Source organism: Neofelis nebulosa, chromosome 14 (assembly GCF_028018385.1).
Source record: "Neofelis nebulosa isolate mNeoNeb1 chromosome 14, mNeoNeb1.pri, whole genome shotgun sequence".
Lineage (NCBI taxonomy): Eukaryota > Metazoa > Chordata > Mammalia > Carnivora > Felidae > Neofelis > Neofelis nebulosa.
Window position 1 is genome coordinate 35709696 of NC_080795.1, and position 13699 is coordinate 35723394.

Below are 13699 nucleotides of genomic sequence, written 5' to 3' on the forward strand. Positions count from 1 at the left end.
CTCCAAACTCCTAAGAGGTGATATGGCCCTTAGGGATCAAACTCTGTAGAGTGGAGAATGGAGATCTTCTACTTTTAAATAATATTCCCAGAGCATTCCTAAACCAGTTTTTTTGAGACATATTTCACTAGCCTGTAAAACACTCAAGGGCAGGGCATCTGTATAATCCTGGTACCTGGTACAAACCCCGGAATATAAAAGATATTCAATGAATAAATGGATAGGGAAACTTTGTAATTTTTAATGAAAAATTATTAATTTTTATTACATATTATAGGGCATAGATATAGATTTAACATGGAAATATTAAGCATTAATGGTGGGTTTAATATGATAAGTGGCTTTTATATATGGATATTTCATTAATTATACTCTCAGCAAAAATTATAATATTCCTAAGGCAGGTATTTATGCTTACTTATCTCACTGAAAGTACTAACAGAATAAACAATATATAATTATTAAATATGAGTAAATTTACCAAATGCGGGAAGCGGTTACATTTACATTTTGCTAAGAAAAATATTTAAGTTCTCACTCTGTGAAGAGAAATAATTTTGAAATGGATAAGGGGATAAAATTTCACAAAATGGTGTTACCTATTATCAGGATAAAATGTATTGTCAATGAGGATATATTGTTTAAAATTACTTTAGTAATCAATAAAATTAAAAGATGAAGTTAACAATTGAAAAGAAAATTAAATTTACTGATATAAATTTCCATTTTAAGTTATTCATATGTTGGATCTAGTAAAATTTTTCTCAGTGAAGCATTGCATCTTCCAAAGGATAGGGTTTTTATGGATGAGTATTAAATTTTTGGCTGAAAGATATCTCTGCTGAATTCTTTATATGTTTCTTAGGCTTTTGCCCATTAAATATATATTTTTTCTTATGTTCCAACTACTAGTTACATTTATTTACTCATTCCATCCTTATTCATTCATCTTATAATATTTTTCAGCTTTCACAACATGTTATGAGATATAAAGAAAAAGTGTGGCTGAAAAGATAAACAAGGCAAAAGGCCCTTGTTGAGTTTACAGTCTATAGGAAGGACATCCATGATTAAAAAAAAAATACTATATAACGGGTTAAGAGCTGTCACATCTCTTCCAAGATACCCTGTCATTATTTCTAATTTTACATGTAATAAAAAATTATAATTTTCTTACCCCAGATCTGTACCAATTCCTCTGATGCCTTATTTCAGCCAAAAGTCTTAACCTCCTTCTAATGCCCAAGCTAATACCTAGGTAATATCCACCACTGCTCTTTCCTCAGTCTCCTCTAATCAATCAGGAGGCTGTCTCTCTTGTTTCCAAATTTCTTTCTCTCTCGCTGTCTAAAAGCTTTCCTTCTTGCTCCTAAAGATAAATCTTTCCAGAGCACAGATGTTTTCTCTACATGCTCTGGGCATGAAACACTTATATAGAAAGAATCTGATTCAGGCCTACTTAGGGAGGATACCCTGTCCCCCTACTTCCCAAGATCCATTCAGGTTACTAAAGAAGTAAACTTCTTTCTACCTTTCTATGTAGTGACGTCTGTCTGGAATAACTTTTTCTCTCTTTTCACACTGAGAATCCTAAACATCCTTCATTATGCAACTCATATAGGTACAGTTTACAATCGCAACACAGCATGGATTATACTCCGTATTCTGATTTGTGTCTCTATTGTCCGCCGTCCTGAGTCAGGGCAGAGAGCCAGGTATGGGGCCAATACCCAGTAAAGTCTCCAATAAGGAACATGAAGCAAATAGATTGAGTCTGCGTATCTTTTTTGCACATGGTGATCTCCCTACTATCCATGTTGCTTGAAGACTTTGTAACTCTTTCCAGGTCTGTGCCTTGAGCAAATGCTTACTGCATGGACATTGTGTACATACTTTTATATAAAACCAAATCATAAAGTAGATAACTTAAGTGTAAGAAATAAACATAAGAACAGGAATGATCTAATACCAATCAGTAATTTAATGCAAAGAAGTCCTAATAAAGGTTGGTCAGGTTGAGAACACTCTATGTTAACTTCACCAATATTTGTATCCAAATATTCTAGCAAAGAGATATTGGCAGGTATTATATATTAAAATATGTAAAATCCCCCAAATATGATTGAAGCACATCAAGCCACTGAATAAGACACACAGTATCTCAGCTAAATTGGTCTTCAGGTTTCTTATGTGATTCCAAACATTTAAATTATTCTTTAATCTCATAAGCAGTCAGGTTCTTTCTACTACAATTTTTAAAGTTCTTTGTGGATAAAAATAATGATTAACATTTAACAGTACTCACGAAGAAATTAAATGTCTAATACTAATGGTAAAATTGGCATGTTAATATTGTTATTCAGGTCGAGACTGGCACTGGGATTTATTTCTATATATCATGTACCAAGTGTTAGTTGCATTCATATATGAATTTGATAAATCCCATAATAACATGAGAATGCAAAACTCTAAACGTACAAGTAGAACGGATTGGATTGATAGTTTCACGTAAGGTAACAGCTATATCACAAGAAAGAAACATGGGTGGAAGAGAGCGTATGTGTATGCAAACACACGTGCACGCTATTTTCAAACAGTGCTTTTTTTTGTGAAAGTGCCATTGCTAAAACATACTTATTTTTTCTGTGTGTCAACACACAGCTCATACACATGTGCTTCATTACTGACTCATTTGCTAAAAATTTTAAGTTGGTATTCCAAAGCAAAGACATGAGAATGGGTACTGGTGGAGAGAGGGAGCCACAAGAAAGTTATTTGACACTTACAAGGTGTAAATAATAGTACCTCCTCAGTTTTCATAAATATAATATCGATTTTCAGTATTGATTTAATTGTTTAGAACCGAGAACATTTTTCAATTAGTTTCATAGATCATTAATGGCTTTATTTAAATTAGCTTAACTTAAAAAGGAAAAATATCTAAAATCAGTGCTCTTGAAAGGAGTTATAAGGGTGCCTGGGTGGCTCAGTGGGTTAAGCACCTGACTCTTGATTTCAGCTCAGGTCATGATCCCAGGGTCGTGGGAATGAGCCCTGTGTCGGGCTCTGCAGCTGGGCATGGGGCCTGACTAAGACTGTCTTCTGTCCCTTTCCCTCTGCCCCTCTCCCCTGCTTGCTGTCTCTTTCTCTGAGAGAAAGAAAGAAAGAAAGAAAGAAAGAAAGAAAGAAAGAAAGAAAGAAAGAAAAAAGAAAAAAAGAGAAAAGAAAAGAAAAGAAAAGAAAAGAAAAGAAAAGAAAAGAAAAGAAAAGAAAAGAAAAGAAAGAGGATCTATATTGTAAAAGTGAGGAGCAGAGATCCTAGAGCTAGACTGCTACGGTTCCTACCTTACCTCCACCAACTCACCTGCCCCGTGACACTGGTCAGACTACTGTCTCTATTTCTCCACTTCCTCATCTACAAACTGGAAGTGATAATATTATTGAGTAAATGTGAGGATTAAATTAGTTAAATCATGTAAAACACTTAGAACAGTGCCTGGCAAACAGTAACTGCTATGATTATTAACTTATAATAATTATTATTTTACAAATATCAGGAAGTGGCTGTACTCGTAGAAGCAACAGCAGTAGCAGTCAACTGATATCAACATGTTTCAGTTCGCCTTAACCTATGTGTTAACATACTTTGTTATTCAAAACAGGGATATCCTGGGGTTTTGATAATACAGATACCAACAGATACTTTATTTTATGAAAATAAAGTAGCCACAAACTTCTAAACAAATATGCAGTAATAAGAGTCACTATATACGAGACAGTGTTCACTGCTTCACTGGTTTCAGTAATTTTTTTTCAATGAGTTGGGTATTCAAGTCACCCACATGACTTGAATATATAGGGCCACCCACATGACTCTGAATGATGCCTTCAAGTTTAATCCACACAACTGGTGGCCCTGTAGTGGGGCTGCAGGAAGATGGCCCTTCAATAAAATACATACAATTGGAATGGTGTCCCTTGGAGTAGGGATTTGTACCACAGAGTGACTGTGCACACATATTTACTTTTACCATGAGAAGAGCAGCCACTCACAAAATTATATTTTGTGACTTACGAATTAGTAATGTAAGAACAAGGTTCATCCGCATCATATAGTTAACAGTTTTCGGTTCCGGGCTTTTCCATGTTCGAATGAAAGGTAAGAAGAGTAGCATCTACTATTTATAGTTGTCCTCAAAAGATCATTTTACATATTTTTAAATACGCTTATTTTTATTAGTTAATTTATTTAAAAAAAGTGTTTTTAATGCTTATTTATTTTTGAGAGAGAGCGACAGAGAGTGAACAGGGGAGGGGCAGAGAGCAAGGGAGACACAGACTCCAAAACAGGTTCCAGGCTCTGAGCTGTCAGCACAGAGCCCGACACAGGGCTTGAACTCAGAACTGAGATCATGACCTGAGCCGAAGTCAGGCACTTAATCAGACTGAAACACCCAGGCGCCCCTTATTTTCATTACTTTAAAAATCCTTAGATACTGTTTGTCCTCATACAATCAAGTCCAGGAATTGTGAAGATTTTTTTAAAAGTAAATTAACTTAGGGTTCAAAATATAGGTATGCTGATTTAGCTATCAACTATCCTTAGGGAGTTACCAAAAAAGGGATTGGTCCATCTTATAATGTTATACTGATTAAGTACCATTGTTATATTCAGAAATAAAAAAAAAAAAGAAATTTAATTACTGATGAACCTATCTTGTATATGTAGATTGAAAGGGAGTCTTAACTTGATAATTTAGACAAATGAGTAAAAATCATGAAACATATTGAAAATTAAGCCCCAAAGCTTATGGTTCTTGATATATCTAAATAAATATTTCAATTCTCAAATTAGGAGAATTCAAATACCACTGTAGTTTCATAAAAATTATTTGAAAAAAGCTACATATTCAGTCTTAAATTCATTTTAATTAAGATCCCTTTCTTTGCATGATTTAAATAAATTAGAATTACTCAGATCATCTAATATTTATGTATTCATGTATATATGTATATATATGTGTGTGTGTGTGTTCATATATGTGTATATATGTGTATGCATATATGTGGAGAGAAATAAAAAAGGTCACCTTAAAATCATACTTCATTAAGCATACTTCAATGCATGATACGGTGCACACATAAAAGATGAATTAAAATTTAAAAATACCTACCATTAATATTGTAAAAACACGTTAGACTCATTTTCATTATTGCCTTGCTAGCTTTTTCTTTCCTTGCTTAATATAATCTTTTTTTACGCATAACATAAATTGCTTCACTTATTAAGGAATTTAAGTGAGTTTGCTTACAAAAATTAGCTAAGCAACCCAAAATTTAAAAGAACCATTGCGACATACGATTATGAGCTCATTTTGGGGTGGGGGAATAAGTATTCATTACTATCTCTCCAACAGCAATGACAACTAACATAAAAGCAATATGCCATTTAGGGAATACTTAAATCTGTTGCTTAAAAATGGTTAATTCCTTCAACATAATATAGGGATTACCACAATTGTATCTTTACTTTTAATTAACCATGAATTCTAGATTGAATACACCAAATGATGTCTGACAAAGGAGGACATAATTATTTAATATAAAACAATTGATCTTGACAAGAGCCTAAAATTAGATAAAAGTTTATAGCATCTGAAAATGAATCCTAAGACATTATTTTAATACTGAGGAGTAATTTTAGGTCTATAATTGTAGTCCATATTTTATGTAATAAGGTTTAGATAAAAATTCATACTTTATAATTTGACCATGTAAAATAACAGAGTACAATTTCAGCATGGATTGTTATTACACATTCATTTGAGATTACAGAAGCACAGACAATTGCTTAAGTAGCATGATTATAGGGTTTATACTTACAAAAATAGTACATTATTTGAGCTGAGTACCCTGAGCAACAACATGTCACGAGTGGAGATACATCAGTGGAAAAAAACCAGACAGGAGGCCAATGAAGCCACAGGGTTTCTAGTCTGAGTGACAATGGAAGTGCCATAAAGGACAAAAGAAGCATGGCAGTCTAGGAAGGGACGATGATGAGGGTTTAACGAGGCTTTGGTGGACTCACCTAGGAATAACACTCTATGTAAAGGAAAAGATGCAGTTCCGATTCAAAAAAAAGAAGAAAAAACTAAATTAGAACAAAGTTTGGTTAAACAAAACAGACCAAAACACTGGTAGTGTTTAAGTTAAGGGTTACCTATAGAGTTGATCTTTTCTCCACAATGCTATAATTCACAAAAATGCTACTGTAACTCCTACACATTGACACAATCATTTCTCCTGGTCTGGAATTTAAGCCACTGTGTGGCAGAAAAAGACCACTGTCCTTCTCTCCACCCTTGCATTTTGCGTTGTCCTGCCAAAGATCAACTGAAAACTGTTCAGATCCTTTGAACACAAGGGGCCAAAATAAATCCTGCACACATTCTTCTTCCATCATCTCCTGACAAAGACTTTTTTCCCAGCTATCTCAGGTTTGATTTAGGAAATCAAACCTATCTATCTTGAGTCCTTCCAATGACCAGCAGGAGCTCTCAAAACTCACAGGAAACACAGATGCCACTTTCCGCGGAACTCTGTTTTCTGAATTTTGTTTTATTTTATTAAAAAAATTTTTTTTAATGTTTATTATTTTTGAGAGACAGAGTGAGACAGAATGTGAGCGGGGAGGGGCAGAGAGAGAGAGAGGAAGACAGAGAATCTGAAGCAGGCTCCAGGCTCTGGGCTGTCAGCACAGAGCCCGATGCGGGGCTCACACCCACGAACCACGAGATCATGACCTGAACAGAAATCAAGAGTCAGACGCTTAACTGACAGAACCACCCAGGTGCTCCTACTTTCTGAATTTTAATATCTAGTAGTAAGCAGAATCAAAGGAGTTTGTTTCCCAAGTTCTCAATTTATTGTTATTTTTTTAAAGTTTATTTATTTTGCGAGAGAATGCATACACACGCTAGCAGGGGAGGGGCAGAGAGAATCCCAAGCAGGCCTCAGGCCCAGCATGGACCTAAGAGGTGATCCATCTCACAACAGTGAGATCATGACCTGAGTGAAACCAAGAGTCTGAGGCTTAAATGACTGAGCCACCCAGGTGCCCCATCAATTTATTGTGTTTTTAAAAACTGTGTCACCCATTCCAGGAAAGTGGATCAGAAGACAACAGCCCTGCGTGAGGGAGCAAAAAAGCTGTCCAGGGCACTTTGTAAAATGTTGGGATTAAAAGTATAATTTAAATGGAATTCTCTACTATACACAGCAAAAAAATGCAGGATTTGCTGCTTTTGCTTATTAATATAATAGGCTATTTAAAATTAATTTACAACTTTAATGAAAATTAATTTAAATCTGTATTTATTTAGGACACTATTAAGGGAGAATTGCAATGAACAGAGGGCAGCAGGCTCAAAATATCCAAGTCTATTCCCAATATTGATAACAAGATTCTCATTCTTACAGAATGCACTACATTAATTCTTGGTTCTATTTTCCCAGATGTATACCAAAGTTAATATTTATGTATCTCTTAAAATGCTAGCAGAGGTAATACATTTATTTTTCCAAACTGCTTTGACATTTAATCTTCAAGCCTTTTATTATGTGCTTTCCTGGTCTTGATGAAATAGAAATAGTATGATTAATATAATGATGTAAGTATTAGAAGGCCAACATAATTTTTAAATCATATATTTAATTAGTTTAATATGTGAAAATTATACATACCTGAGCACAGATATTTCAGGTATTTAAGGTTTAAAAAGAAAAATAAATGTGTCATTTCTCAAGGTCCACAGCATGGAATAGTAGAAAGCCTTCCAACCAAACATTAAAAGGTCTGGATTCTGTAACTACTCTGGATTTCACCTAGCCTTTGACTTTCTGTTTCCTTATTTGAAAAAGTAGACGGAGGAAAAAAAAATGTATCCTTGTCTTCCCTACTGTGGAGGGCTGATGTATGATGATCATATTAAATGATGAAGTAGATTTACTTTGTGAGTATCAAGGACTCAATAAACACAAATGATTCTTCCCTGCACTGAAAGAATTAATCACTTCCTCCTTTGCTGTCCAAAAAACAATAATGCTGTTTCATAATGTTACAGAACTCACAGTGTACCTGTGGTAAGATTATTTGTGGTTATGTCTAGCTACACAGTTAACTTGAAGTTCCTCTGAACAAGAGAGTCTGTCTTCTGAATCTCTATATGCCTCTTTCACCTTTGAAATGCCCACTAATGAGTTATTGGTTGGATAAATAAATTAACAAATGACTGATGACTCAGTCAATAAAATAACAAATCCCATTAAGGAGTTAAAAACAAGCCATTTGCTAGTAAAAAACTGAAGGAAAAGACTTGCAGTAAACCTCTCCTTGATTGAACTCATGTAGAGAGAATTGCCACTGATAGGAAGCTAATAAACTGTTAACTGGTTCTCTGACACCCTTACCCCTATTCCTCCAAAAAAAAAAGCCCTTATTTGTATTGTTTCCCATTTTCCTTAGTGTCAATATTTCTACTTTGGTCAATTTCAAGCTACTGAGATGATGTTACTTAACAGGGAAGAGATGTGTACAATAAGTCCTCATCAACACCACAAGCCGGTTCCAACACAACAGTGCCTGTAGCTCTTGTAATGGCTTCAACTGTACATTGACTTTGACTCTCATTGTTTCTTTCCTTTCTTCCCCCCTATTTTGAAACTGTGTTGCAAAAGTCAGGGGAGTAAATTGGGCTTTGACAAACCTGACATCATAGGGGAGTAGAGTTAACACAGTTCAAATTCCAAGGAAAAGAGACATGAGACAAATTGCTACACTCGTGGTTGGTGGAACTCACTTAAACTTTATCCGACTACTTAGTTGGGCTCAAGGACCAAAAAAAGTGAGAGTGTGGATGCCATTACTTACTCAATTGTGTTTCTGTCCACTTTTCCTGTCATGTTAATGCCATAGAACTGCTGCATGGCAGCTAAGGCGGCCTGCATGGTCTCCGCAGAGCGCAGCACCGACATTCTGGGGTCAGTTGGTGGAAGGTAGCCGTACTTTTGTAACCAAACCTGCAACAACAAGTACAGTTCCTTTTAGATCAACTTCACAATGTAACAATATTTTATGGTAATTAAGTTATGTCCCTAGTGGATCCTTAAGCTTTATTTCCTCTACAAGGGCATATATTATTTTAGTGTTTCATCACTTTCTAACACATATTCTGTAGTTTGTTTTAATATACTTTCAGTGACTGTAATGGGTCTTTGTAACACATCTACAAAAAAATAATCATCTGTTTAAAGCTTATTGCTTATAAGGAACTATACTACACACTGGATAAAAAATAAGATCACCTCTGCCCTCTAGGAATTCAACTTCCCAAAATAAAGGATGATATTTTTTCAACAACATGACCCCAGTGAACATCTCTGCTGGAAGGGGAAGTTAATGTGCATATGTCACGTCTAAAATGTCACTTTTCTGAACAACTGACCAAGAACCACAGCCATCATGAGTAGCATCATCAATATAGACCATATTATTCTGTCAAGACATTTGGATATAAATTCATGCAATTGATCTATTCAATGTAGTCAGATGTCTTCAAGGGTAGGTAAATGTTTCTCATGTAAAGAATATTCTTTCCTTTATTTAAGATGACTCACTTCAATCCAAATAATGTAAGTGACCAAAGGTCTCACATACAGATGAAGTCAGACCATCTGGTTTGGCCCTCTCTTTAAGGATCTCATGATTTTTATTCTCCTCTTCCCCAAAGAAGAGAGATTTGTGTGGCTACTGAGGAAACATGTCAGAGTTGAGCTCATATCCCAATCGTGATTATAGTAACAAACAAGTCATTCATTTAAGGTTATATTTTAAAAATAACGTAAAACTTGAGGGATTTGGGGAAAAGTAATCTTCGCCAGAGAGAAGATGCTTTCTAGTTCTACAATTCTATGCATTCATTTTAAATGCACAATCATATGTTCAGCTCATATCCTATCCTTCTGTCCCTTACCTAAATCTTCCATGGGGCACTAAGATTTCTTGAAGTGCAGTGAACTGCCCGTCAGATTGAGAAAGGCCAAGTAATTCTGGCTGTGGCACAGAATAGAAGCTGTGCCATTTAATGGAAGGTATTCACCAGTATGCATTTCCCTCCCTACCTGGGTCTATTCATCATGCAAATGATGATCCTATAAAGCTACAGCTTTTCTCCAATACCTGATATACCTCCTTTATGACCTGACAACTAAACACAGGAGAGCTATTTTCTCAGTGAAAATAAACAGTAATTATATAAGTTAAATTTCACCAAAAGAAACTGATATTAAATATACCAAAGTCTCAGCATGTGAAACACAAGGTGGAATGTTTTACAGTATTTCCAAGAAAAAGATCCCTCCAAAAGTTCAGTACTATAATCACAACCCTTTCAAAATAAAATAAAACATTTATTCTAAACCTATTTAAGAGATTAACAATGCATCACTGTCAGGAAGGTTTATTGTTGAAACTCCATCTAGTAAACTCATCTACCACATAGTGAAAACATGCCAAGACACTCCTCTCATCTAATCTGTAATGAATAGGCTTCCAGGGAAGACACATATATTCAGTTACCTAGTCAACAGTGTTGCAGTCTGAAATAGATTCCATTTTTTTTTTCTGAATGAAGGAGACAAGATTTCACTGGCATTGTATCATTTACTAGAAAACTCAATACCTATTGTCACGCAATTTCCCCCAAATTAGAAGATTTCATCTTGATTGTTAACAGTATACATGCACTAATATTCTGAAACTGAACTGCTTTTTTCCATAATACTTTGTTTGCATTTATTTCTTACTTGCTAGAAAGCTGACTTGTTGCTAGGTTACTCATGGGTGCTAAGCTACTGACAACCACGTTTATGGTGATAGCAAAAAGAAAACTGTTAATAATAAACCCTATGATTTATATAGAAAAACTATAAAAATATATAAATTTGCAATGGATAATGAGAACAATATATTACAAAAATACATATTGATTTATGCCTTACCCTCTCAAACAAATGAGTTAGAAGAATAAAAAGAAATTGTGATTTTTCTTCAAATTCTTTTATATTATGTCATTTATCACAAAAGTCAGTTTTTCTAAATGAGAAGTGAATAATTCTTTTTAATTGTAAGATATCAGAAAATCTATGGGACCCACCATTTTATAGTCAAAGTTTATTTATTTATTTTTTTGTTTGATAACTCAATGTCATTGAGCTTACCATCATTAATAGCAATATACATGTATCATTGTCATTTGTTAATCAAGAAATCTTCTCTGACATCATCAAGAATTGACCAGGGGGTGCCTGGGTGGCTCAGAGGGTTAAGCGTTTGACTTTGGCTCAGGTCATGATTTCATTGTTCATGGGTTCGAGCCCTGAGTTGGCCTCTGTGCTGACAGCTCAGAGCCTGGAGCCTGCTTCAGACTCTGTATCTCCCTCTCTCTCTGCCCCTCCCCCACTCATGCCATGTCTCTCTCTCTCTCTCTCTCTCTCTCTCTCTCTCTCAAAAATAATAGAAACATTAAAAAATTTTTTTTAATTGACCAGGAATAATTCTCAATGGAAACTTGCAATCCATCCTTCCACAAAACAGTGGAAAATCAAGCATATTGGTGTCATGTTAGAGTATGAAACCAGCAAGCCTTCAATAGTATTTCTTATTAAAACTGCTGTGGACAATTTTACTCTAGGTGGATATAAAAAGCAAGTAATTATACCTACAATGACTTACAGTATTAATTTGATTCACAGTGTTTCTTTATGTTCATAATACTCAATATGGAAACTGCAGGTGAAAACAAATACTTGCTTAAATAATCTTTTAATCACGCAGAGTACAGTCTCTTGAGTTAGGTTTGGTCTTATACTCTTTCCTTTAAGCTGTCCACAGAATTCTGAGGATCTGATCATGTTTGGTATGATAGAGAAAAAAATCTGTAAGTAAGATGCTAATGCTCCTTGGAGGAGACGAAGTTGGGCAACATGGTGATATAAAACTGACCAAATACAAGGTGGACCGTGCAGTCAGCATCAGTGGTAGAAACCATGATGGCCAAAATCTATAGTGCTTTGTAAACACTGACTCTTAAATTACCAGTGAATGAAGATCAGGTACAAACAGTGAGGATCAGATTCAAACACTGGTCCATAATCATCATAGAATACAGGATCCTCTGGTATAAGTAACCTTATCCTATTTCTATAGAACAAAACCCTTTTGTTCATATAAACAGAGCAAGGTGGTAGCCTTAGCACCGCATCATTCTAGATGTGGTGCTCATTCTAGAGTAATAAGCAGGAAATTTTAACAATTGAAGTTTGACATAAGTGACACACAGGAAAACCTTTCTCTTTTTTTTCCTATTAAACTACAAACTTACAATATTTTATTTGATAGAAAGTTAAATATACAAAGTAATATCTGAAGTTACACACTATCCCTTAAAAACTATACACACAGACTCCATCCTCATGGACTATGTCCTGGTTTTAGATGTTGTTTTAAAATATTTCTCCCGGATGATAGGAAATACATTTGCCTCCTGAGATTGCTTATCTCTTGATATTTTTTTCAATGCTCTCAAATGCACATAATGGAGAGTTAAGGAATAATTTCCTAATGTATGCATTTGGGGGAAATGATGCTGAATTTGAGGTTTGATGTGAGGATTGATAATACATAAAGCCAGCAGCATATCTCTTGCTCAGTCCATCATATTATTATTTTATGCTTACTAATTGCTCTGAGTTCTTGAAATTGCTCCCGCTCAGGTTAAGATTCATCCTTGGAATGAGGCAAGACAGAAACGCAGGTGAGATGTAAGTAGTCAGAGTTGTGAGGAAAGACAATTTGTTTTTAGTTTGTTTTCTTTTGCTTAGTGGATTGACACGTGCATTTGAGAGCACTGGAAAACCATCAAGAAACAAGTTTCTTTGGAGGCAAAATTTGACTTCTTTTACTGTCTGAGAGTTAGCCTGTGTCATTATCACCAGAACAAGCAACCACAGCACCTCAAATGCAGCAAAAAGTCTAACCTTGAATTACCTTCCCTCTGTTACTAACATATTCAAATTATCTTGCTATCCTGGAGACACAACCAATTTCCTGCACTTAGTAATTATTCAAGTGGAGGAGCAACCAGAAGAGTGCTGTTCTCTGTAGAGCAAGAGACTTATCAAGCAATAATAGGTAAACATTTAAATATGAAATTCTGGGCCAAAAGATATTGTCTTTACCAGACTGTTGTATAAATAGGAGTAGCAGGCCCATAAAGTTTATTAAATCCATTAAGAAAGAATATCTTTGTCACTAATATTCCATGTAACCATACTGGGAATACCTGTATTAATCAACTCCACTGTCAGTACCCACATATCAGTGTGGTATCATTAAAGATGATAACCAACAACAAAAAGGAGACCTTAGCAGTTCTCATGACTAATGGCAAATAGAAACAGAGGATGTTTGTTTATTTATTTATTTATTTATTTATTTATTTATATATTTTTAATATATTACTTTTAAATTTGTTTTAAGTTTATTTATTTTGAGAGACAGAAAGGGCAGAGGAGGGGCACAGGAAAAGGGGGAGAGAGAGAATCCTAGGTAGGCCCCTCGCTTCCAGCATGGAGCCCA

At 35.0% G+C, this 13699-nt stretch overlaps 1 protein-coding gene across 3 annotated transcripts in view; it reads right to left on the bottom strand.

Annotated features, from left to right (window-relative positions):
• MMP16 (matrix metallopeptidase 16) overlaps nucleotides 1-13699 on the bottom strand; it is a 313046-nt gene that overhangs the window by 163392 nt on the left and 135955 nt on the right. For all 3 annotated transcript variants that reach the window (XM_058698495.1, XM_058698496.1, XM_058698494.1), the window contains exon 2: nucleotides 8933-9081. In XM_058698495.1, coding sequence (XP_058554478.1) covers nucleotides 8933-9081 — 149 coding nt within the window. The remainder of the gene's footprint in view (nucleotides 1-8932; nucleotides 9082-13699) is intronic.